Source organism: Bacillus rossius, chromosome 3, assembly GCF_032445375.1.
Source record: "Bacillus rossius redtenbacheri isolate Brsri chromosome 3, Brsri_v3, whole genome shotgun sequence".
Taxonomy (NCBI): Eukaryota; Metazoa; Arthropoda; class Insecta; order Phasmatodea; family Bacillidae; genus Bacillus; species Bacillus rossius.
Window position 1 is genome coordinate 36,701,697 of NC_086332.1, and position 27,060 is coordinate 36,728,756.

Below are 27,060 nucleotides of genomic sequence, written 5' to 3' on the forward strand. Positions count from 1 at the left end.
ATAGCATGCTCTTGAGGGGGGGACGACGACTCAGGCTTTGCGGAATCAAGTATAAATAGGTTTGTATCAAGCAGCTGAGTGCATGACCCTCTTGGTAACGTGTGTCTGGGGAATTTGTCAACCTTGGACGTGAAGTTGGAGGTCAAGGTTGTGACAAACTGATTGCACATTAGGGGTCTGCAGGTACTCAAAACGTTTTGATATTAGTGAATAATTAGATATTTGATTTGACATTTCAAATCATATAATTGTTTTGACTTTTCATTACCAATAGATACACTAAGTGAGATGCATTCCCAAAAAAATTAAATAACAAAGATAAAAACTAAAAAGTATTAAGCTAAGAAGATTGTTTACTGCAATGTAATACGTACCATTTTTACATGTAAAATATATGTGATTGTGATTAAAAATTATTGAAAAAAACTCTACTTGTAGGTATATAATAATTAGTTGGATAAACAAATCATTTTTTAAACTTAAAATTTTACTGGTTTAAATAACTTTACTGTATTTTGTATTAAATTATTTAAACTCCTGTAAAGAGTAAAAAAAAAAGTTTCACTTTATATTTTAATTTGATTGAAAAAAATGTAATATTCATGAATAATTTGACATAGAATTTAAATTTTATTTGAATTTAAAAAAAATTTCAAATAAGACTATTAAATACGAAAAATTGATGAAATAAAGAAAATAACTAACATATTGATGTGAATACCAGAAATAAAAGTCAAGTAAACTTCTGTGATTATAAAATAAACTTAAGTTTTACTGTGCGCTTAACAAAATTGTTTAACAGACAGATAACCTAGTTCCATGTGATATCCTGAAAAGTGACGAAATAATAGCACAGCGTAAAGTCTGCCAAATTGAATAAATTATGTACTGTACTTGCATAGCATCTACATTAATTAGGTCATATTAATGACTACTGATCAAAGAAATGGAATGAAAAAGAATGTGAAGCAGTCAAAAAATATTGTGTGTTATTTGTATAAGGGAGATGACAATACGTACATATCTATGTTCATGTAGAATACATAATGTTTTTCAACTTCTTCAATTGATAATTTTTGATTAAATATTTACTAAGAGAGAGAGCTTTGGCATGCAGAAGTAGACGTAATGTACAACCACAGATCTGGCAATATTTGTTGGATAATAATCCAGCATACCACGTTCAAGAAAGAATGAGAAAGGAACAGAAATGGTTTAGTTGTGAGGAAAGCTGAAACATAGGAAATTCAAGAAATCACTAACGTATATTTGAAAGATCAATATCACTGATAGCTAAATGTTTTGTTCTACTGACTGACAGTTTCATGAACGAACAGAGAATCAAAAGGTGTGGCGTGAGTGACTAAAGCAGTAACTGACACTACAGACAGCCAAAATTTCAGCTCCAGCTGACAACTCCTGAGAGCCAAGTATATAGATGGTTTAACCACTTTCATTGTTTACTCCTAGGGATAACCAAGATAGCATTACCAGCTGTAAAGCCCAGCCAAAACAATGATGCAAATGTTATGTTAGACGTAAATACAGAATGTATATGAAAACAGAAAGTACTTAATAATAAGTTTGCAAAACTCCAATTACATTCTCAACTCGCATGTTTACTTATTTTACACCTTTCTTACCTTGCAAAGGAAGCATGCTGAGCCCGAAATCATTCAGCAACTGCAACGATGCAATAAGGTCCAACTTCTCCTTGACCTCATCGTGGTCATCGACGATCAAATTGAGGCATGACCTGTTAAGAAACAAAATTCTCCACAGTTAATTATTACCAGACGACCAAAGATAAGTCTCAAAAAAAAAAAGTATTCAGAACAGGCATAAAATAACCTGAAAAAAAAATGTGTACTTGCACTTATGTACGTGCGATAGAAGTTATACTTACTTGCCGTAGTAAAAAACTTACTTCGATTTTGCACGCAAATAATTAATAGAAATAAAATAATAAAAGGACTGGAGTGATATAATAAATACGAATGGTAAAGTATAAAATCAATCAAATTAAAAAAATTACGTAAGGACTCAGTATGTATTCAAAATTAATATGTATAAAGTTAACTATTTATTTAATTTAGTAAAATAATAAAGATAAATTTTAAATAATAATGCAATTCAATAAATATGCTAAGTTTTAATTTTAATTATTTATTAAATATGTAGCTGTTTTTTCATCATGAAAATTTTGTTTCATAGTGCGTGCGCATCGTAAAAATTCACACTCATTATTTCATACCGCACTTAAAAAAGTATAACTTTGATAATTCTGAACACCACTTCAGCAGTCACTTTAAGGAAAATAAATACCGCAATTATACATGAAAAATTCTTATAAAGCTGTATAACTTTAGTCACATGACCAAAAAATATGCCCATCATATTCATAATAATTTTTACAGAGTTCAGATTAATGCAAACTCAAAAAATTTACTTTGCAAGTTCCATAGTTGGATCCAGTAAGCTGCCGGCAGAGTCAAAGTACTCCATCGCAGCTTGGATGACCAGAGCCACGCTGTGTTCAAATGAGATCTTCTTGTTGTTCTGCTCCAGGCAGCGACACTGCAGAATGTTGCTGGCTGCCATTATGTTCACCTTGCTGCCAGATGACAACAATGTGGCCACGTAAATCTGAAAACATCACACTTTAATTCCTTGCACTGTGCCACAACACACAGCCTCCGGGTGATAATTCAGTAATTTTTTACACCTTAAGATAACTGCAACTACATATGCCAAAACATTGGGCACAAGGGTTTTTGCAGACCAACAATTCACCTGATGCAATGCTTTTCAGTAAATGCCCGATTATCCGTATCAATTGGGACCTACAGATGCCCAAATAATTGAAATCCTGGTTTAAAAAAAAAAAAGAACAACAATTCTGGATAATCTGTTACATGGTAAGGTCAGCCCTCAAATTTGGGTCAAACCATATATTTGTCTTCAGTAGAATTCTGAATACAAGTGAAGTCTTTGTGTACTGCCAGGCAGGCGGGTGGCGGGCGGAAAGTAATGTAACGGAACCTAAAACAAACAAGGCGGAGATTGGAGACGTGAAGTAGCAGTCAGGGCACCTTCGGGTTAAAAGTATGACAAAAGTGATAAATGAGCAAGGGGGGGGGGGGGGGGGGGGAAGGCAACTCAAGTTCCGATGGTAACAGGGTGGTTAAAAAAAATAGAACAGCCAAGCGAAGAAATGTGCTGAATCGATGCCATTGCTTTTTTTTTTTTACATCAGAATATAACAAACTAATAATTAATCTAAATCCAAGCACGGAACAACCGAAAACCGGATAATCCAGGGCCCGGATAATTGAGAGTTCACTGTACTATTTTCATGTAAACAATTTTTTTTGCCACAATGACTGTCTAGTCTATATTTAGTGAAGTAACATGAACCAGACTATACCTGGATTAATACACTCACCTGATAACATGCTTCTGTGGAGATGCAGGAGAAGACTTTTGACTGCAAGTATAGCATGTCGCTAAGCAGTTGTTGCCAATGAGGCTCCGAAGGGGGTGGAACTCTGGTCAAACACAAACTAAATTAATATTTTTTTCTCCGATATGTAACTAAACTATGAGAAGTAAATTAAACTTCAAGTTATGAAAGTTATGATTTTTACTAAATCTTTTGAAAAAGCATCCACAAGAAAAATAATGAAGCCAAAATTATGTAACTATGACTTAGAGCCAAGATTATATGGTTTTATTTTGAACCTGATTTCGTCATTTAAAACCACACATTTCGCCGTTATTTCGTTTTTAAAAAAATATGGCTTTTTAAGCTTTCATGGTAATAAGACAATATATTTCACGATTGTGACATAAAAAATAGCAGTTGGGCCTACTGTGTTGTTTAGAATCACATGCAATCAACATTTTAATGTTATGGTAAAACATTTTCTCTTAAAAAGTAATTCTCAGGAACCGTAAAAAAAATCTGATATTTTGTAACCAAAACAAAAATAATTGGGGAAAAAATTGTAAAACTCACAATAAAAGCTTATAAAAAGCCATTATTTAACACACAGCACATACTTTGTGTGGGTTTATAATAATCGTACTAATGTTCGTATAAGAAGAGAAAAAAAAATCGGACATTCTGCTTAAAAATACGGCAGCAGTAGCTTGTGCAACGTAAGTGGGAGCGCGGGAATCCGGCAGCACAGACGGCGGATGCATGACGTCATACGGCTTAACACTCCTTCCCTTCCTGACTTCAAGGTTCATCCCTCCCAGGCATACAAACCATCGTGTCTCTCTCCCCCTACTCCCTCATCATCCTTTGGCATGTGAAACTGTCAACATCCTTCCTCCCCTTCACAAACTGCGTACGACGAAAGCCAGGTTTGTATAGTCCATTTCTGGTAAAATGAAAAATTTTTAAGGGCCCCCGCGACAGCCATTTACCGTTAATTGTTTTATACAATTTGTTTGTTAGTTACACAACAGTATTTCTGCTGGAAAATCACTGAAACTTCAAAATTTCTTTAATGGAAAAATTTAGCAGGACCGTAAAAGTATATTCATATTTACCGCAAATGAACTATACTCGCCCTTCCTGCCGGACAACATTCTCGGCACGTGACGCATGGCAACTACAGTCGTGTGCCGCGCACAGCCACGAAAAACCTACGCGATTTCCAAACTACACTAGATATCCGACTGGAGTCTGTTTACGAAAAGCATTTAAGAATTTGTTAATGCCCAACTGGTTCTTTTTATATCGGATCAAGAGGATTTAGAGGAGATAAAATGGCTAAAAGGCATGTTTTCGAAGTTTTAGGTGTAAAAAACCAGTTACAAATTTCTTGAAGGTATCAGAGGGAAATGCATTACACATTTATCTTTATTTTTCCGCCATATAATGTTATGGTCACCGCTCAAATTTCACAGTTATCTGAGGGGAACGAGATGACTGCGCGCCAGTTCAGAGCCCTGCACTTAGAGGTTTTACCGCGTTAGAACTACCATTGAGCGTCGCTCTTATCCCGCTTCACTAACACACACGCTGACCAGACGGCGCCCTAAAGCTGATTAGAGGAAGCACGTAGAAATGCAAGGCAGGAAATTCTTCCAGCTTATCAACCAGGACCCGGGCAAGTCTTGACTATCAAGCTTTTCACATTAAAATATAAGAGACTTGTATTGTGTAATTTTGGTGTTATTTAGCGGTTTTTCTTAAAAATAGCTTTTTTCGCATTTTCCATATTAATTCGCGGAAAATTTCGCGATTTCGCGATTCACCATATAATCGTGGCCCTACTATGACTATGATGGTGTAAAATTAAATAAATTGTGAAAATGGATTTAGAAGAAAAAAGGTGTTTTTGTAGTTTGTTCCTGATGCATACCAGCATCCAACTTTGTAATTAAGTACTTTCATATACATAGTATGAAATTCTTACCTTTTCATAAGTGTCCTGGCCAGTTTCGTCAACAGCTTCTGAACATCAGTTGTGTTTGACTTAATGTCATGGATGAAGGAGAGTGGTTTCGGAAGGTCGTACCGGTTCAGTATTTCAGCTGCAGCCAGCTCAGACTCCAATTCGTCGAGCTGATCATGCAAGGATGACGTAACAAGGCTATGATGACTTTGAAAATTCATGGAACACAAAAAAATCAATATAAATAAGTCACAAAAATCTTACACAATCATTGCAGTGTTACAGTTTGGGTTTAAAAATTTTTTTTTTCCATTGTATATAGCATAATCATTCACTCCTGTAATGCAATTAAGAAACAGAAATTGTTTAAATGTGAGGATAACTACAATATTACAATTTAAATAAGAATGTTTAACTATTCGGAACAATGAAAATAAATTGGCAAGTATTTGTGTGTTTATAAAATGCATTGTCATAATGTAAAACAAAATTACCAATGACAAGTGCAAGATAAAAAAAAAAGTAAAAAAATTTCCAATCTTTTTAGTAATAATTTCCTGATAAATAAATTACATTTATTGAATTTGCTGTATTAAAATATTCAGATTTTGTGATTTAAGTTAATTAATGGTTATACGTATATGTTAGTTAATTTCTTGATATTAGTAGCATTTCGGTGCTTTATTGTGTGTTAACTTGCATTTCGGTGTTATATGGTGTATTGATGTGATTTTCGGTGTTATTTTGGTTTTATCCAGGGGCGCAACAACAGGAAAGGGGGGGGGGGGGGCAAGGGTATTTCCCCCCCCCCCCCCTCCTTTTCTGAAACCTTGAAGTGGGGGCAAACGGGGTAATGAAAGTGCTGTGTAATCAATTTTTAGACAATAAAACTGCTTAAATAGCACCATTTTCCACCTTGAAATACAAATTTTCCCGGGGGAGGACCCCTGGACCCCCCGCTTCAATAGGGGGGTTCGATGATTCTTTATAAAAAGGTATATTGCCCCCCCTTTGGAAATTTAGTTGTTGCGCCCCTGGTTTTATCACAATTCACAGTATAATGTTGTCCCTAGTAAGGGGGTGCATGAAAAATATTAATATTGAATTTCTCATTTTCACCATGACTATAAATGGCATACATTAAAAGGCAATGGATATTTAATGATAATGGTTATAAAAAATGAAACAGAATATAAAAAATACGTGAACAATTTTTTTTCATACGAAAAGTCCCCCACCCCCCCAGATTTTCCTACTATCTGATTTTCAGCCATTCTGTTGTTCAACTGATCACAGATTTTGAAAAAAATATGGCTCATTTTATCATGCCCCTTTACATATTTTCAGGGGCGTAGCCAGAGGAGGGGGCAGGGTTTAGGGGTTCAAACCCCCCCCCCCCCCCCTTTAGCAAAAAATCTTTAATTAATTTCTTGATCATCACTCAAACAAATTTCATATTAAAATTAATAAAATTTTTACCATTACAATATTTAAATTTAAGTACCGAATACTGCTAAAATAGCACTATTTCACAGCTTAAAATCCAAATTTTTCCCGGGGGAGGATCCCCGGACCCCCGCTTTAACTCTTTCAGTGCTGTGATCGACTCTTGTCGATTGCTGCCTCTTTGTTTAAAGTGCTGTGATCGACAAATGTCGATTTGCAATACTCAAGTCAGTGCGGAAGTCGATTTAATTCCCGTGTGTGGTTTTTTCCTTGTTCTGTCATTACCTGCGATCTGTTGAGGAAATCTTGAACTACTTCGTTGAGTTTGCCGGTGGTTCAGTTGCTAAAAATTAAATTTTCTTTGTTCTTTTGCTGATGTCTTTGAATTTGTACCGTGATATTTTTTTTGTTTTGAATCTTTCTTACTATAAACTTTTTTTTTCCAGTAAACGTTATGCCAAAATATTAGTCTAAATATGTTTTGTTTTATATTTTTTATATATATTCGGCATTTTTATTTTTGGTAGACATTTAGCAAAGAGACAGGTAAAAGTAATACGTCTTTGTGTAAACAAGTGTTTTTGATTCCATTTCTCTACATGGGTTAGATGTTATTTCAAATACAGTGTCGACAGAGGATTTTTGTTTCATAACAGACAAAAGAGATATTTTGCGTGACATTTTTGTAGGAATAAATAAAATGATTTTAATGTTATGATAGAAAAAATGGCAGACCGTAAACGTTTATATGATCCATCAAAACAAGAAGATTATACAAAATTACTGGAACTTTTAGCTGCAGATTCAGAATCTGAAGATGAAAACCCTAACAGTCAAAGTGATAGTGATGAAGACGTAGAGTGCAACGAGTCGAACTCTGACAACGAAAATGAAGATGTGTCTGTAGATAGAAATACCTGGTTCCGGGTGAGTAAAGAAACTCCAGTGCATTTGAATTTGTGTAGTGGTGATTCATTCGACTTGACTATTGTAAGTGACCCTGTAAATTTTAGTAGCCAATATAGTGCCTTTTCACAATTTATGCCAAGATCTGTGTTTGTCCATGTAGCTGATCAAACAAATTTGTATGCACAACAGTTTTTGGACAAAACGCATGATTTTTCACCACGATCGAGGTATGCTAAATGGAAAGACTGTACAACTGAGGACATCGAAGCAATGGTAGCTATGGAGATAGGGATGGGCATGTGTCGAAAACCATCTCTAAAAGATTACTTCTGAGAAACAAGCTGGCTTCTTCGAATGCCAAATTTTGGAGAAGTTATGTCCAGAGATAAGTATTTTCTGTTGCGGTCTTTTGTACATTTCAACATCAATGCAAACTTTGTGAAGAAAGGGTTGCCCGAGTACGATCCATTGTTCAAAATTCAGCCAATAAAAGAAATGACAAAATAAACTTATTTACAACATGTTCAACCAGGGAAGTGTGTTTCAGTTGATGAAACAATGTTGAAGTTCACTGGCCGTCTATGGTTCAAACAATATTTACCTTCTAAACCATCAACAAAGTGGGGAATAAAACTGTGGTCACTGTGTGATAGCAAAACAGGTTTTTTATGTAAGTTCGACACATATGTAGGCAAAGGCAGTGGTGTGAAAACAGGCGAAACACTAGGTGAGCATGTTGTAAAAAATCTATTGAGAGGATTTGAAAAGAGCAATCGAATTGTGTATGTTGACAACTTTTTTTCTAGTCCAGTGCTTTTTCAATTTCTTTTAGAAAATGAAATTGGAGCTTGCGGAACAGTCAGAAGCAACAGGAAAATGTTGCCAGTAGAAATGAAAATTTTGTCACTAAAGCGAGGTGAAGAACCTAAGTTCTGGCAAAATAAAAGAGGTATGATTGCATGTTCATGGCAAGACACTGGTCGTGTTAACATGTTGAGCACCGTACACTCTTCTGAAATTTTGACAGTAGACAGAAGAACTAAGAAAAGTGCAACTGGATTCGAAAAAGTGAAAAAGCCAAAACTTGTTGCAAACTACAACAAAAACATGAATGGTGTCGACAAGTTTGATCAACTGTGTACAAACTATGTGTATAAACATAAAAAAATTAAATGGTACCAAACAATCTGGTATTTTCTTATTGAATCTGCATTGGTGAACGGGAGAATTGCATACAATGAAATAAATAAAAAATCTGTCTCCGCAAGTGATTTTAGAACTGAAGTAATCTCAGGATTACTGAAAGATTACAATTGTGAACCTGCAGCCAAACGCGGTCGTAAAATCTGTGATTCTATGCCTTTGGCAAGGCTAAGTGAACGACATTTTATTGGTGAACAGGAAAATAAATCTCACAAGCCAAACTGTATTGTTTGTTCCGTACTACCAGGGCAGTGCAAGAAGAAAGGCAAAGGAATGTGCAAACGGAAGCAAACAATATTCTACTGCAAAAATTGTCCAGAAAATCCAGCAATGTGTACTGTACCATGTTTTGAAATCTACCACACAAAAAAAAGTTACAAAGTTACCTGTAATTGTTAAACACATTTTCATTGTTTATGATTATACTTTACATAGTTGACACTGAATCAAATGTTGCTAACCATATCTACTAATAAATAACAGAAACTGAACTAAAAACACCAAAAAATAAGTATATAACATATTTTAAAGTTATAATTATATGTTTGTTATGTATTTTTATGTTTATGTAAAAGATTGTACGTAGGTATATAATTAAGTGGGGAAGACCCGTTTGTAATAATCTAATAGTGTTTTCGCAAGTGAACTACCTACTGATATGTATTTACATAGTAACTATTGAAGTTGTAGCTATATAAAAAAATCTTAAAAAATATAATTAATTCCAATTTGTGTAAAATTAAGTGTTTTGATTGTTTTAAGTTAAATTATTAATATAAAAATTTTAAAAAAATTAAATTATTTTTAATTAATTATATAAATTATAAAAAAATTTATAATAATTTTAAATATGTATATTTTAATAAAAAAAATAACATCTATTTAAATTTAAAGTTTTTAATCAATCTTAAATTATTTTGCACCACAAATTATTATTTTTTATTTTCTGATTTTTTTGCAAAAATAATTACGCACTTAGGGTAATTTAACCACAAAAAATTCTGCACCAAAAGAGTTAATACAGGATGGGGGGGGGGGAGGGGGGGCATGCTTCTTAACACCCCCCATACACAAATCCTGGCTACACCACTGCATATTTTGACAGTACTTTTCTACAAAGATGACGCTCCATAATCACAAGAGGTGAGAGATACACCACAACTTGACTACAACAAGCAGCTCTGTCCAGGGCGCGCTCACGTGTCGCGGGCGGGCACGCACTCCAGCACGAGCAGCGCCGTGCCCAGCTGGTCGGCGCCGGGGCAGGCGTACAGGCAGCCCAGCACCAGCGACACGGCCTCCTCCAGGGAGGGCACCAGGGCGTCGGGGCCGGAGTCCCGCAGGCGCTCGAACAGGCGCAGGGGCAGCGCGAGGTCCCGCGAGCTCAGGTCCAGCAGCAGCTCGCGCAGCAGCCGCCGGCGCGCGCCGGGGGAGCGCCGCTCGCACCGCCCCAGGAACGGCAACAGCAGGCCGTGCAGGTCCTCCACGAACGTGCCCTCCGACGTCTGCCCCGGCGGGACAACACACGCACGACACACTGACACTCCGCGCTTACAACAGGCGACACCGCTAGCATCTTCCAACAACGTGGCAAAACAAAAACAGGAGACAACTTATGATCGTACATGTTGTGCCGGAAATTTGGTATTTCTGCACGTTTTTCTTTTATTGTTTATATAATTTAAAATTATTTTTGTAAATTTTATTTTTCTTTATAATTTGGTTACTTTGGGTGATTTACTCTTTGTTAGACTGGTGTACTCCCCTTAGTTAAACTTTGTGCCAGTAGACCGAGGCACCTTTTCCCAGAGACCTATCTGAGCTTTTGCAAATCTAAGACTTCGTTGGCAGCCCGTTTAACATTTCCCTCGCTTGCAGGCACGTCCCATGCCTGTAATATTACTTCACTTCATGACTAAAACTGCATACAACAGCTCTGGACGAGTTGTTACCATTTCTCAGAGACGAGCTGAGCATAGTCTTTACCGTCACGCATACGTCTTAGGTTCACTCCTCGAAAGTCACGACTAGGACGCTCGTTCCCAGCCTCGTTACACCTCTACCCCTCCCAGCTCACTCTGGTTCTCAGAATTTAGTCCATGACCAATGACCGGTCATAAACCCCGCCAGGCAGTGACAGTCTCCAAGGACGACTGGCATAAAAAAATGTGTGTGCAAAGATGGACAACACACGACTTCTAGCAGCAGAAACTGTAACGTCTTCTTTTGGCGCCAGCTTGTGGAGCTGAAGCCCGCGACACCTGTGGGCGAGCTTGCTAACTCCCCCCTCTTGACACCTGTAGGCCGCCAGAGTGCAGCACTAGACTTCGCCCTTATCCCCTTGTTATAGCAGACGCCTTGGGCGAGTCGATTCTTTTTTATTTCAGACACCCCTCAACAGGTAGCGCTAAAGTCGGCCAGTGCTACCAACTTCAAGACATCAAAGTCAGAGTTTTTTATGATGCCCACTCGGGGAACTTCGGAACCTTTCGGTCTGGATGTACCAGACCCTCCCTTCACTTTTGATTGAACATTTACTTTTAATTACGAGACGCGGTTCTTCGTGAGACACTTCGCGTCACGACTGCAGACGGACCGTTTGCGATTTATCGGCGAGTCGATGAGACACTGCAAGACTTCCATCCGGCCGCAACCGATGATGTAGTCCATTAAATAAGGGATGCTATCCCTGTAATCTGCTTTAAGTAGTTTAGTCCGTCTGCATAGTACAAAGTGTAATAGTTAGTTTTCTTTTAAATTATATCTTTTGAAATGGTGGAAACGTCCGTGATCAGCCGTGTATTCGCGGGATCCAGTTCCTGGCTGGCGACGCATCGGAAAATAGAAGCCTACTTCCCTGTCTGGTGAGTGACGATCCGCGACTTTCCCCAAACTCCCCTTAACTTTTGCGGGCATTCTCTGCCCAGCTTATACTGTCTGTGTTATAGTTCTGATCAGTTTTGATTCGGACTGTTCGCAGACAGGGTCCGAGAGCCGAACGCCGAATTGGCATTTTCACCACCCTTCCTCAACAACTTACAGGCGCCCTGGCATCATGTTCCCGATTTATCTCCAGGAAACGCAGCCCCGACCTACGGTGCTACTGTATGTTTTAACCTTTTCTGAACTTTCTTAAACTACGCCGTCAGACGAAGTTCATCAGATAAACATCATTTCTGGACTTTAAGTATATATACTGGGATGGTTTAAATATATTTGTATTTTTTTATTGGTTTATGTATTTTTTTTAATGAAACCTTTTTATAATTTAATTTCGGGTTGGCCCATATTTTTTTTTTCTGAATATACTTGAGTAATTGATATTGTATGTTTATATTTTTTTAATACCTGTTATAAATTTTCCTTTAATAAATTTGACGTAATTACATTCAGACGGAATCACACCTTGTTTCTGTTCATTTTATTTTAACATTGTGAAACCTTAAAGATCCCCAGCTCAATGTGCTATTCGCTAGAATGAATTACACTTCTGTGCATCTTGCATTTTTATTCAAATCAATCTGTAAATCAAATACAATATTTCACCATTTTCAAATTATTTTTTAATAATATTTCTTCTTAACTGAATTAGATTTTTTTTTTTTTTTTTTAACTTCATAGGAGTGCAAGAAAAATTTATCCAAAATATAATAAATGGAAAACAGAATCATAATAGTGTGGTACAAAAAAAAATGCCGCTGAGTTTTCTTCAACAAATAAATTTTTAAGTTTGAAATTCGTTTTTTAATCCAACCGATTACACAATAATAATATTTAGAATTTTTTTATTAAAGTTTAAACATAATCATAATTATTTTATATGTATAATAATCAACACCTTACTTACAGAAAAAAAATTCAAATTTCTCAATAAATCTTATTTTGCTTCATATATTTTACACACTCTTCATTTGACATTTTTTTGCACTTGTCCCATGACCTGTATTAAAAAAAATATATATATAATTTGAATTATTGAATTATGTATATTATTTTCAAAAGGTGTTTTTTTTTGTGGCAATGTCATAATCTCCCTTAATTCTTCATCAAAATTAATTATTCAAACATTATTTTAAAGTTTGTGTTCTCCACTATTGACGAAAAATAGATAAATAGTTTAAAATTAATATTTACTTTAAAAAATTTATTTAAACCTTTTTATAAAAAGTGTATTTTCATTAGGAATGCCATCAACAGATAGCATTCCTAAACCAAATATATTCAACTAAAATGTAGGAGGTCATCTATTAGCAACCTGTTTAACTAACATGACAGCTGTTAGTTATATTGTTTAAATTCTATGTGCAAGTGTAATCTATAACACAAATCAATCAAATTAAATCTCATTATAAAATGTTATTTATAAACCAACATAAATAAATAAATAAAAATAATTAACTGAATTAAATCATTGTATTAAATCAGGTTAAGTACTCCTAACTTCAATAACATTGATGCTGAACATATTGTATACATAGATAACAACTTTTTTACAATACGACTGATATTTATTTCTTCTCTTTAAAATAAAATATCTTCCATTAATAAATACTTATTAGCACATTATAATAGTATTACTATTCGGTGTTTTATCGTGATACTGTGCGAAATATTCAAACGGGTCAGCTATATTCACGAATATCGTACTTTTTGTAAAATTCACAGAACCACAATAAATATGAATAAAAAAGAAAATTCTCTTAAGACAATTTCCTGTATAATAATTTTAAAAAATTTAGCACTTGCTTTAGTAAGACATACAATTTTGCAGATTTCCCTTGTTATAATAAGTTTAAATTTCTATTTACTTGAGAACAATTAACTGTGCAATAAAAACTAAATAAACAAATTCCAAGCAAGTATAAAAAATAAAAAATGTAACATGTAAGATACTAAACACAATTTAAGGTATGTATAAGACATTAAAGAATAGCCCCAAGATTTTTGTACTTTTCCTCACAAAAGTTAATGCTTGTTTAAATTTGTAACTAAGCATTTAAAACATCCCATTTTCATTACTGTTAGAAATGACAGGTGGTAATGAAGAATTAACATGATGGAACCCTTAAATTTACCTTGGACATGAGTAGCTTGGCTACTTCCAGATCAGACATCTTCTGCAGGGTAGAAAGGTCCATGGACTCCACATGAACGTCATACACCAGTGTATCAAGTGTGACCATCTGGGAGTACAGCATATCAAGGCCCTGAGACAATAAAAGAATCAAGTAGGGAGGTCATAAAGGCATGTTCCAAGTTAACACATTGAAATTTTAAATCACAGAATAATTATTGTATTCAAGAGAGATGTACAGATTAAAAAAAATATATATCTCTATGTCTTTATCGATTGTCAAACAACATGCAAAATTAAAGAATATAAAAATAATGTGTAGTAAAATTATAGAAATACATGAAGTATAAATAAATGAAGTAAATTTATATTAGTGATGGCTTGATACCCGATACCGCTTATCGATACTTTTTTCTTATACATATCAGCTACCGATAAAATAAAATTAATATTATAGGTTATTGGTTACACAATATTGAAGCTGCTTGGAAGATAACATAGGAAGTGTCTCAGGTTTCTGGCCTGTGAGCAACACAACACTGGTGTTGCCCAGTACTTGTCTGTCTGCTTTCTGTCTCAGTTAATTTACTAGGATGTGGTGGGGGGGGGGGGGGGGGGGGGGGGGGGGAGAGGCCCGAGCTAACTCATCACACTCCTAACAGGATCCTCCCTATTCCCCGCACTAAAAATTAGAGCGGTTGTCCAGGGGCCATCACTAACACCCTGGCTATCTGCAAACATGTTTTTGTATTTACAGAAAGATAATCAAATATGCAGTAGACTCCCGATTTTCCAGGTGAGGATTTTCCAGTTTGCGGATTAACCATGCCACATTTCACTTTCATAAACTATAAAAAAAAAATTGCCTTTTTATTTCCGTGGGCCCACAATGGCAACGCCACTTGTGTAGCGTAAAATACAATAGAATGTGAATTAGTAATGCAACGAAATAGTAATGTGACAAATTAATAATCTGACAAATCCAACAAACAATATTTTGCTTTTCCTCAATAGCTATTCACTTCCTTCATTGCATAATTAATGAGTAAGAAGGCCATTTTTGTTATTATGTTTACCAATGGCATATGTAGAGGATTTGATTAGAGCTGGGCGAACTTCAGTTCTCTGGTTTCGAACCGAACAGAATCGAACCAAAGCAAAACAATTTTGAACAGAGCCGAACCGAACCTCATACAGAAATAATGTTTTGAATTAAAATGAATCGATGATCAGCATTTTGGTCTTTAACTGAATGGTGAGAAAGAAAGGTTCTACAGCCATATGTAAAATTAAAACTTTATATAGCTTAGCTTTATTAAAACATTGCAAAACATTTTATAAGTAATGTTTATGCAATAAATAATGAAGGAAAGAAAACAGTATAGAGAAAATCATTTTGCATTGAATTTCTTTATATATATACCAACTTTTAATTCATGAAGAAGTTCTATCTAAATTTCAAAAAAACTATCTTCCTTTTTCAGTGTACACTAACCTTCATTAAAAAAAATATAATATTATAAAGATGACGAACATTCAGCATAAGGCCACATAACATATTTTTGTGTAGACATAACCTAACATTTTTAATAAGTAAAACTTTTTAATAGGACATTAAAAAAAAGTCGAATGTGAATTAAGTTACCTATCTACATTACAAAACCCGCTGACTGCAGTTGCTGTTTTCTTGGAAGAATGCTGCTCGTCAGAAGAAACTTTAGACATTTTTTTGGGGTGGTTCTGGGTTATCTGGGTCGTCATTATCTTTTCTCCATTTGGAAAACTTAAATCTTTTTTCCATTTGAAAAACTTAAACGACGTTAGCCTGCTCATCGCAATTCACCTCAAGAACAATAATATTGTAAACGTAACGTAAAAAGTGTGGTTATAGAAATTTGTGTCGGAAAAAAGAAAACCCGAGAAATAATGATGGCTGCCGCGACTATGCTAGTCAACTTAGTACCGTACTGTAAAATTTACTGGACCAGTACTTATAATACACAAGATTAAATTAATATTTTCAGTACCTAACTGTTATAACCAAGAAGGCCAAAGAAAATAAATACATCCCAAGAATTTAAAATACGTAATTTACGTAATCATTTCCTACCACATTTGTCTTGTGTTAACTTGATCACGTCAGTTTTGCGCTCTAGTATGGGGTACGCAATCTTTGGTGATTTTACAACACTTCTCGTACAGGCACTATAGTTAAAGGTATTAATATACAAGACCTTTTGCATTTGTACGATAGTTTATATTATGTAGTACAAGAAATACATACAAAATTCTCTACAGTAAACAAAAAACAAAGTGTGCCTATATGAAAAAATGCTATGCGAGTTATGCAACGATTAATAAGAATTTTTTTTTTTTATTTTGTCTGCGCTTGAAACTGTTGCGACGATTATGCGACAAAAGTCGAAATATTACAAGTAATGGAATTTTTTTTGTGCTGTTATGTGGATGGTCTCAAATGGGGGTTAGAAAATTAGAAAAACTTAATTTTTTTTAAACGATCGTTCGGTTTTCGAATATATTTTAAGAGGTTTAGAACCGAACCGAACCCTTACGTTCGGTTCGGTTCGAAATTTTTGAATATCGCCCAGCACTAGATTTTATTACTCTTATTGTGCTTATAAATTTTATTCAAAGTACTGAGCATCGTAGTGATCAAAGTATACTAAACATAGTGTTTGTATGAATTGTTACCTATATTTATCTGTCCACTGATGTCCATATTCACTGTATGATGAGAAATGATTACAGATACAACTGGTAAACTCTTGTCTGGAGTTGTTATTTACCAGACATATGTGAGGTCCAATAAAATTATCAGTTAGAGAGCTTTAACAGAAAAATCATAATAATACATTTCTAGATAAGTCTTTAAAATTAAAAAAAAAAATAAATTACAAGAAATTTACTGACACAAGTTTGTTCAATGCACTTACTGAAAGAATATCTTTCAAAACCATAAAATATATCAGTTATTGGTTATTGAATCGGTTAAGTACTAATTATAGGAATCTGTATCAGAATTGGGTTTTTTCAGTATCTGGTCAATTCATATTCAGTACAGTACTTTAATTCATAGCAACCATTGTTAGCACAGAATAAAAGCTCAGAATTATGGTTTATCAGCTCAGGCTTGCCAAAGCATCGAATTTTGTCTATGCTTATTAGTGACACTGATTATTTACCAAAACAACCATATCAGTTAATTCGAATGAATGCATATCTGAATCAGCACACCTCTATTTATTAGGATGACAGTTAGTTATGGGTCAAACCCCAATTTTCTCATATCCGAATCTCAAAATTCAAATACCAAATAATACCCCAAATCCGAATGTAGATGTCAAGAGACAAAAATAAAATAACGCACAAGAAATTAAAAATGTTAACCATAGTGTTGAAACATTCAATTTTTTTAAATGATGTTTCACTAAGTTTGCTACTACAATGTCGTAATTTTATGAAATTACCTACTGAACTTAAGATATCTTGGCAAATAATAATGGCACAGATATGAATTAAAACAGACCTGGTAAATTTCAGACTATTTAAACTTTCAAATACTGAGTATTAGACTGTCTTTGAGGATATGACTGGCCCCTCCGTAACAATGATGGAATGTTTGCACACACTGCATGCTTATCTCTAGACTTGACGGCGAGCAAGCACTCACAGCAATGTTCCTCTCCATGGCCAACTTGATGAGCATGAGGGCATGCTCCACAATGCGGCTGTACTGCTCCACCTGCTGAATCCTCGTCACGTACCACGCAGACACCAGCTCGCGTGTCAGCTCGCGGTCGCCGGCCCTCAGCACAAACTGCTGCAGAGACGCGTTGCCTTCGTACACGAGCTTCAGGTCCTCGTCTTCATCGCCCTGCGGCTGCCTGCCCCGACCACGTCACGACACGTCACAGCGTTACAACACCAAGGTGCGGTAAATTAAACTCAAGAGAACTCTTGAGGATTCATGAATGGTATTTTTCAACTATTTTTCTTATTAGTAGAACCAAGATTCTATGGTGAAAAACTCCTTTGTTTATGATCCAACCTCCCAACACATCCTGCCAGCGCAGTGTGAAGATATCTTTCCATCTGGGCGGGCGGAGCTAGCACAAGGCGTTTGAAGGAAAGGAAAGAAAAGCAAAAGGGAAGGAGACTGTATGTGAATGTATATATACTTTTAGTGAAAAAAATCACCATTCATTCAAAATTTAATGTAAAAAAAAATTAAATATTAATAGTGTTTTAAGTTCCACAACATTTACAAATTCCTACTGAGAAAATAAATTCTGAACTCTTTGAGGATGAAGTTGTCTACTTTTCTTGTTGACTAGTCCAGCTATACTGAACAACCATTCAGACTCACCAGTAGCTGTTGAAATACTACTGGAGCAGGCCAGGAAACAAATGACTATTCCATTATAACCTAAATATTAGCGTATTGGATTGATACTCAATACTACTGATAGTATTGATTCAACGTAGTATTGACAGGTTATCAAGATATGTAAGTATTGAAGTGTTACCTCTATTTTAATGTATAAAAACAGCAAGAAAGAGAGATCAATACAGTTAGCTCATGAAAAATCTTACGAAATCTCAGAATGAACCAGAAAGTTTAAATTTTACAAAAATATAAACTTATTTATGAAAAGAATATATTGCATGGGGAAAAAAATTAATTAAACTCTGGAAGGAGACTTGAGGATAACCACAAAAGATGCAAATACCAGGGTGTCTACCAGATCTAGTAAATGAAATTCCCTGATTTTTCCAGGTTTTCCAGGTCTAAAACTGAACTTTTCCAGGTTTTCTGTAACACAATTACGACATTCCACGAAACTGAAAAAACTGCATAACAATACATTGACAGGTTTCAAAGTATTTAAACTCACTTAAATTAGTAAAAAAAAATACCTTCTTCCAGACGTGGCCAAAGTGACTCAATTGATGGCAAATAAAACATGCTGCTACAAATATTTCACACACTTACTTTTGCAAAAACATAAGTAAAAGGAAGCTCCCATCAATTTCGCAGTGACTCAACTTTTGCGTCTATTGCACTTGCTTCAGAACGAGCCAAATCAAACAATCGAGCCTTCTTCAACTGCAATGCCTTGATCTCCTCTTCAACTCTTCTTTTTCTGCCTTCTTCTTGTCTGTAGCTTCCTTTTCTTTTTGTTTTGTTTGCAGGGCTTCCTTACGCCTACAACTAGCATTTCTTACATACTGTTACATGGACTTGGTGATATCAACATGCTCTACACCTCCAGAACGTTGAACAAAGTCGTACATCTGTCTTTGTGCGATCAGTATTTCTTCCTGCAAGTTTTCAGTCAGCAGATTAGAATTCACTGAAAATCCTCTTTTCAATAATGCATTTCCATGGGAAAGTACCAACATCATCCTCACAAACTTTAGAAGGCCTGTTTTGGCAGCTACTGTATGTGCCTTAAGAATAAGCATCCACAAGTGATCAAGGCGCCAGTCTTCTCGAGAAAAAGACGAGAACAGTGCTTCAGAATCTTGCGAGGAACATACCATCTAATATGATCACTCAATGTTATCAGCTTCTTGTCCCTATAGCCACTTGTTTTGAAGACAAAATTCTAAACAGTAATTCACACGCTGTTTCCTCACATCCGAATTTAAAGCCACAGACGGACATAAGCAGGAAATTCCCTTGGTAAGTTTGTACTTCAGGGGACTTTCGTCTTGAAGTTTTTTTACCATAACCTTTCGACAAGTCCTAACATCATTTTTCAGTAACAGGACAGACTTTACTGGTACTTTCTCTTTCTTGATGGCATGGCATACTGCATAACCCAACTTGATATTGTTAGCAGTCAATAGATATTCCTGGTTATCTACATCCAATCGAGATACATTGCGTTTCTCCCTAAAGCTCTTCAGTACCTCTGGTTTCAAAAACTTTCCTGTCAAAGCTAATAAAATGTCTACCAGTGAATCATAGAGAAAAAGTGCCATGGGTGCTTCACTTTGGAACATTGTGAGAAACAATTCCAGCTCTGATGCCAAACAGTAGAAGAATGTCAATTTTACTTCTAGAAGATTATCTTCAAGAGCACTTTTCACTACACTGAAAGACACAGATGAAATAGAAACTTCACTAACAATTTTTTTTAGGTGGGGTAACGTTTTCATGGCACGCTCAGCAACTGCAGTATTCCATCTGATTGCACAAAATTTCTTGGAAAAAAGCTCTGATCCAGTTATTCTAATGTAATCTGCCCTCCTTGCAGGTACATGCATAAACAAATAGTAACTGTGCATGAAAAAACTAACAACGTCCAATTGTATAGCAGAAATTCCAATTTTGAAAGCACCATGGACCGTATGAAGCCCACAGCTACCAATTTCTAGCAACGATGGTGAATCTTCACCAAAAGTAACTGTGATATGTATTTTCAAAGCTAACAAAAATGCCCAGTTTACGTTGAGGGCATCCATAGATACTTAAAATTAAATGCACCTGTCGGTATAATCCGAACGTGGGTAGCACATGCTGCAGTACGTACGTCAGCAGGATAACAGACAAGCTTGAACCAGTTTGTATCACGTGATTTAACGCCACTTCCGAATCCGATGGTAAATAAAAGAAAATGGACGTGGGAACTGTTCGTTATTTTCCATTCAAAAATTAAAAAATGTGACACGATACACTTGATGCTACGTCAATGCAAGCATATCAATAAACAAAAAACGTATTGCCAACTACAACCTACCAAACAAAAATTCCCTGATTTTTAAAAAAATTCCCTGATTTTTCCCTGATTACAATATTCCCTGATTTTTCCAGGTTTTCCAGGTTTTCCAGGGTCAGTAGACACCCTGAAATACAGACATACAACTACTGGCACAAGTATGAATACACCAGTATAACATAACCAACAAAAACAAACACATTAAAAATTAAATATCAGGCAACACAAGAATTCCGTGAAAGGAATTTAGTCATGAAAAAATAAGTAAAAACAGCACAGAAAACAGAATGTTTGTGCCTGATGACAGCAACAGATGCCAGTTCCCGAAATGTCGCAACTGTTTTGTCACAGGAAACCTACTGTGTTCATCGGTGTTGTTGTCGTGAAGTCTATAATATCTGTTTATATTCATCGTTGTGTTCGTATATTTGCTGTGTTGTCCAGGTTTTGCTGTCTGCTTGCATTTATTGTTATTGTTGAAACTGTCTCATCGCTGTTAGCCCACTGTGTTCATCTGTGCTATTTTTATTTTCAATGAATAAAAACCTTCCACTAAACTCTTTTGCTGTTTGATATTAGGGTTTGAATGTGTTTGTCTGTGCTGTCGTCATTGTGTTGTCCATAATATCTGTTTAGGTTCATCATTGGGATTATCTGTTTGACATAGGTGATTTGGGATTGTTCTCTGTGGGTTTATGTTTTAATTTTTATTTCTTAATTTGCATTCTTGAATTTTTTTCCATGGCAAACAGTGCACAAATGCAAAGGTGTATGTCCAAGAAATTGTATTGAATCAAAATTCCCCATTGCATGAATCATTTAAAGAATATATAACCAACACAGGGTTCCAGCAGCACTACACCCTACCGAGGAACGCACATGAATGCATCCCCCTCGCACCAGTCCCGCGCGCGCAGCTGCTTCTGGTGCCAGCGGAACACCTCCCCATCCGCCCCGCACTCGGGCAGCAGCGACTTGTACCCCAACGGGCTCATGGACTCGGGGAAGCTCGACAGGACAGGCAGCCAGTGGGGGAGCGTGGCGCCCCCGTGGTACGTCAGCATGTGCCCCACTGCCTGCCAGTTGCCGTCCCGTGCGAACTCCACCGTCGACGCCACCGTCGACGCCAGCCGGAACTTGTCGTAGAACACGTGATCGTACAAGCTGTTCGCCACGTCCGACCCTCCCAGAATTATCTGTGCACAGAAAAAAGAAGATTGCGAGCCTCTGTTTAGTAAGCTACACTAGTACCCTTCCTTCACTTGTTACAAGGAGTAGGAAAAAAATGGTTAAACCATCCCAAATGTACACTTTAACTATTACATGAAAGTACTATCAATGTAATTTTAAAATTAATTAAATCAAAACTAATGAACTTCCCAGGAAATGAGAATACTAAAACCTTAACAACAACAACAACAACAATAATAATAACAATAATAATAATAATAATGCTTATAACCTTTAGACCTAATGAAATTCAACATTTATCACTATAGCACAATTATTTTATACTTACAATGCATCTGGCTTAAGTATTGTGTAAAAAGTAGGTATATGGTATACGTATCTAATTAGACAAATTAACAAAAATAAAAAGTTGTTGCAAAGTAATAATAAAAAAATATGATACATTATAAAATATTGTCAAAAGTAAAACAATTGTTTCAGCAGACTATATATATATATATAAAGCAGTGAGAGTTTCCAAATTAATCTTAATGCTGAGTTTTATATATAAAATATATATTTAATAAAATTGCACCTTCTTACCTCGTATGTTGTCAGTTTATCCAGGTACTGCAAAAGTTTCTGTCTGTATTTAATAAGTGTCATCTGATCTTCTGTCAATGCATTAACATCAATCTAAAATTAAAAAAAAGAAAAATATGAAAGGATGAAATGCAGTTGCAGGTATAGTAAATATGCAATGTTCTCCAAAATAAACTCACAGAAAAAAAAATTCATTTTGACAATTTAAAAATATAAATACAAACACTATTGCAAAGCAAAAAGTTTATAAAAAATGCTAACAGAATCGCATAAACTAAACTTTACTTTTTTAGCCAATATCCATTCCATCTCTAAACCTCGACCTGAATTATTCTGAAACCTTTAATCCATTTGTGCCAATAACTGAACTGAAATAATATCCGTAAAAATGTTTTTAGTACCATACATTGTTCTATCCTTGGAATCAATACCAAAATAATTATTTCCTTCATTGTGCATTTTAACTGCTCTTTTAACAACAAAATTAACTTTATTGCAATACTTATAAGAAGAGTTTTAAAAAAATCCAGAAAGCTTTAAACAAATTATTTTCCTGCACAAAAAAATAGTTTTTTATCCCAATAACAACTAATAACATGTTGAAAACATTCATAACAAGATCTAATGTACAAAATATACAAGAATATAACAAAAATCAACGGATGTAAAGAATTCTACACACTTGTATACTTGTAACATACTGTACTGTAGACATATAAAGTTAAGATTTGGCATTCCAGATCAAGAAATTTTCAGCTAAATCACGTTATTACAATAATAGTGGCAATGGACTTATTCAAATTATATTTGACCAATTCCAATTTTGCTGCTGCATATGTAAATTCTCAAATACTGAATTTATTCAATTTTTTTATGCAAACTAATTATTAATTTTTTGATATATGTAAATGATGTGGCTTCTAATATTGATGACTTCTTATATATGCAAACAAACTTAATAACATTTTTAATATTGTATAAATAATGTTGACCCTGATTTTATTGAAAAAGCGTACGAACATTTCCCTTAGAAGATATTTATTTCACAACTACATTACAACACAACGCTATCTACATCATGGCTACCGGAAGACTGCATAGACTACAACAAAGCAACCGTGAAGTCAATACTCTTACTCTTACAGTTTCCTTCTGCTACCAACTTATGATTACAAATTTACTCTTCAACAAATAAAGAGCAGGTTATTTAGTATCGCCAATTTAGGACATGTCACAAGAAACAGGGCTACTAGTCAACTGTAACAAAAAAGATTACCGTGTTTTATCGCATAATCGTCGCACACTTGATCCTAAAATCAAGTTTGAAAAGTAGGGGTGCGACAATTATGCGAAAAAAAATAATTTTGTTAGGTAAAGTTATTCATAAAAAACCCGTTAATGGAAAGTACGTTTATTTTTAAAAAAAAAAGGTGAAGTATACAAGAGCACGTCAAACAATATATATTAATAATTCATTAAACAAAAACCTTTCTTCAACTTTAAATAGAAAACCTAAACTGTAACGCGAACGCAAGCCACTTGAATCTGCGACGTGAACTAACGCATAACTATTGCCATAGTACACATTTTCCACAAAAGAATGCGGACTATCAAATGTAGTTAACTCAGCACTCGACAGAGAGTGCGCGTGCTGCATGCAATTGGCGAGATATCGATATTCGACTACGTGCGCGCGCTCTATACGGGAAGCAACATAACCAAACATGAATGATGCCAACTCGCGCTGGCTACATGTTCATAAGTGGTACACCGCGGCGATGCAGACGATCAGATAAAGAAAATAACGTTTAAAAACGTCTTTAAAAGAAAATTTACACGTCAGACAACTTCGTATTTCCGTTAATTAAATAAGTAAGTGGTAATGTCCGAATAAATATTAGATTTATACTTTAAAATACATAATTTTATACGGAAGATATACCTACTCAAAGCGCTTGGCATCTAATAGCTAGACCAAAAACATTATTCGACGTTTAAGCAAGAAGTTTTTATTTTGACGGCCAAAAATATAGGTGCGACGAATACGTGTGTGCGACGATTATGCGATAAAAGAGGGTAATTGCTGATAAAAAAAGGATCTTTTTATTTCAGAAAGACAATGAGGACTTAACAACCTCTCTTCATTTATGGTTTATACAGCCTAATAAATGAAAGGTAGAGCACTACAGCCTAGCAGATTTTTTTTAACCTCAGAAATCAACCAATATTACAAGTGCCCAAATTTTTTGGTCATCTTAAAGTAATCTCAAGTTACTAATCTGTGATCTCTTGGAATTCAGGTCATTTTGGACTCAGGTTATTTTAGATGTATCAGAATATCTCTGATTTGTGTTCGTCTGAGGTTAAAAATTATTTTCAATTAAAGTTTGTCTCAAATTTCAGATATACTGAACATATTTACTATGTGAGAATAAAAATTGAATTCCAACTGCAAACCTACCTTTTCCAAAATGTTGCTATCGACTTTTTTTCTAGCATCATCTTGTTCTGGAGCATCATCAGCAAGAACAAAATGGCCACCGTCACTTCCTGTAACCACAACTTCATGAAAAACAGAAAAAAAATGGCATTATTTATACATCTAGTGTTTTCTTTCCTAAAAAAATAATAATGCAAGGAGTTGTGTTTGCTTGGTGGACTAGCGAGAGAAAGACAAATGGTTAAGAGTTGACAAGATGGTGGAAGAAGTTACAATGCACATTCTTACAAAACCACCTGTCTTTAATACAATTTAGATCTCACTAAAAACTTAAGAGGTTCAGTAAGGTGCACTTTATGAACTACACTGTGTTCAGATGTCAACCAGCAATGGTTACCCAATTCTACCTCGTAAATAATGTGAATGGAAAAATATTTCAAAAAGTTAAAACCTAAAATTAATATCACTTGAGGTCAAAACTAAAAGGGAAGAAACAGTGTGCAATTAGATCAGCAGGCAACTCATTTTAAAGTAGTTAATTACTAGATATGATTAACCTTCTCCAATTGCAACCAGTGTCTCCAGGTTCGTGATTTGCAAACCATACTGGAGAAGTTCTCTCGTGGCTGTCAAAGACTCCGGCACCCTCTCGATACACTCCTTCAGCACCCAAGACCGCTTCCTGACTTTACTCTGCAACATGCAACACACAAGTAAAATGAATTACACTAACAAACAATCTGTGAAAGTCCCTTATTTCCCTAAAACCATATTCCATGTTTCTCCTACTAAAAAAAATTGCACAACTAATATGTGATACGTATATACAACTCCTAGTGTTGCCAGGATTTGAGTTTATTTTATTTTCAAATCTAATTACGCATTCTGGAAATAGCCACTTTAATAACTATTATTGTAAGGTCACATTTTCATAACAATATACTGTTTAAAATATAATGTTATGAATCTATCAAATATTCTGACAAATAAGATGAAAATCTTATACGAGTTGTTAAGAGAAAAAAGCTGCTATTCGACTTATGACAGGTCGACATGTGACAGTACTTATGTTGCTGTTGAATGAAGGAACACATCTGGTGGTAATTATGCTGCTGTTGCACAAAGGACAGTAAATAAATGCAGAACCCCTATTTTACATTTCTCAAGGGGAGAGAAAAAATGGTATAAGAAAAAAGTGTCAATGAGGTGTAACACTATATTTATTATCATTTACTTTACTTCCATCTCACAAACACTACACATTCCTTTTTTACCTTCTCTGTATTATGTTTTTAATCGGTACATTGCAAACAATGAATTGGAAGTGACATCTTGGAAACCCACCTAAGTGGTTATAAATATTACTATTTATAGTAACACATTGGAGTGACATATTCTTTCCACAAAACTATGTAGTACCATATAGAAAAAAAATCTATACTAGCTTCGATAACTAGTAGTGTGTCTCCCTTTTATAACAATATTGTAAACTATAATCTCGTCCTACATTCAAAAAAATAAGGTAATTTCGTATTTACTTTCGCCCAGCGCTGCAATCATGTGGCAATATCTGAACTTGCTGAAGTTTATAAAACCTTTAGTCGAAAAATACGTATCTGTAGAAAAATCTTAGATGAGTAAGCAAAGTTTGATCACCCAAGAACTTGTAATTCAGAGACCAATTACAACAAATGGGTAAACCTACCAAGAAATCGTGAATCGTGGAAATTGAAACCTTGGAGTTTCGCCACTGACGCTGGTACACCAGGTCGCAGTCCAGGTTGTACGCTAGAGCCAGCTCCAGTGCATCTGCGTATTCTTCATTGTCAATCTGCAGGGAAGGAAAGAACATGATACAAAATTTACCACACATGTTCGCTCACAGTCTGTAGTAAAAAACACAAGGGTTTGCAACACCAACTGAGCAATAGCTAGCGGCATTTTACAGCTAATTATTTCAATATTGTAGCTTATTAAGTCTCAGTTTGTGCCCGGATAAAAGACAAACTGATCCGCACAAGACAAAACACTCTTGAAAATAATTTCTACCACTTTAAA

General features: G+C 35.2%; 1 protein-coding gene across 1 annotated transcript in view; it reads right to left on the bottom strand.

The window, feature by feature from the left end:
- The window catches only part of LOC134530526 (NBAS subunit of NRZ tethering complex-like), a 91,223-nt gene that overhangs the window by 40,096 nt on the left and 24,067 nt on the right, over positions 1–27,060 (bottom strand). The window contains exons 12-23 of the mRNA XM_063365422.1: positions 26,708–26,833; positions 25,560–25,695; positions 25,024–25,112; positions 22,563–22,655; positions 21,669–21,985; positions 17,735–17,948; positions 14,045–14,176; positions 10,170–10,474; positions 5,433–5,618; positions 3,446–3,548; positions 2,450–2,646; positions 1,644–1,756 (exon numbers count right to left, since the gene is read on the bottom strand). Coding sequence (XP_063221492.1) covers positions 1,644–1,756; positions 2,450–2,646; positions 3,446–3,548; positions 5,433–5,618; positions 10,170–10,474; positions 14,045–14,176; positions 17,735–17,948; positions 21,669–21,985; positions 22,563–22,655; positions 25,024–25,112; positions 25,560–25,695; positions 26,708–26,833 — 2,011 coding nt within the window. The remainder of the gene's footprint in view (positions 1–1,643; positions 1,757–2,449; positions 2,647–3,445; positions 3,549–5,432; positions 5,619–10,169; positions 10,475–14,044; positions 14,177–17,734; positions 17,949–21,668; positions 21,986–22,562; positions 22,656–25,023; positions 25,113–25,559; positions 25,696–26,707; positions 26,834–27,060) is intronic.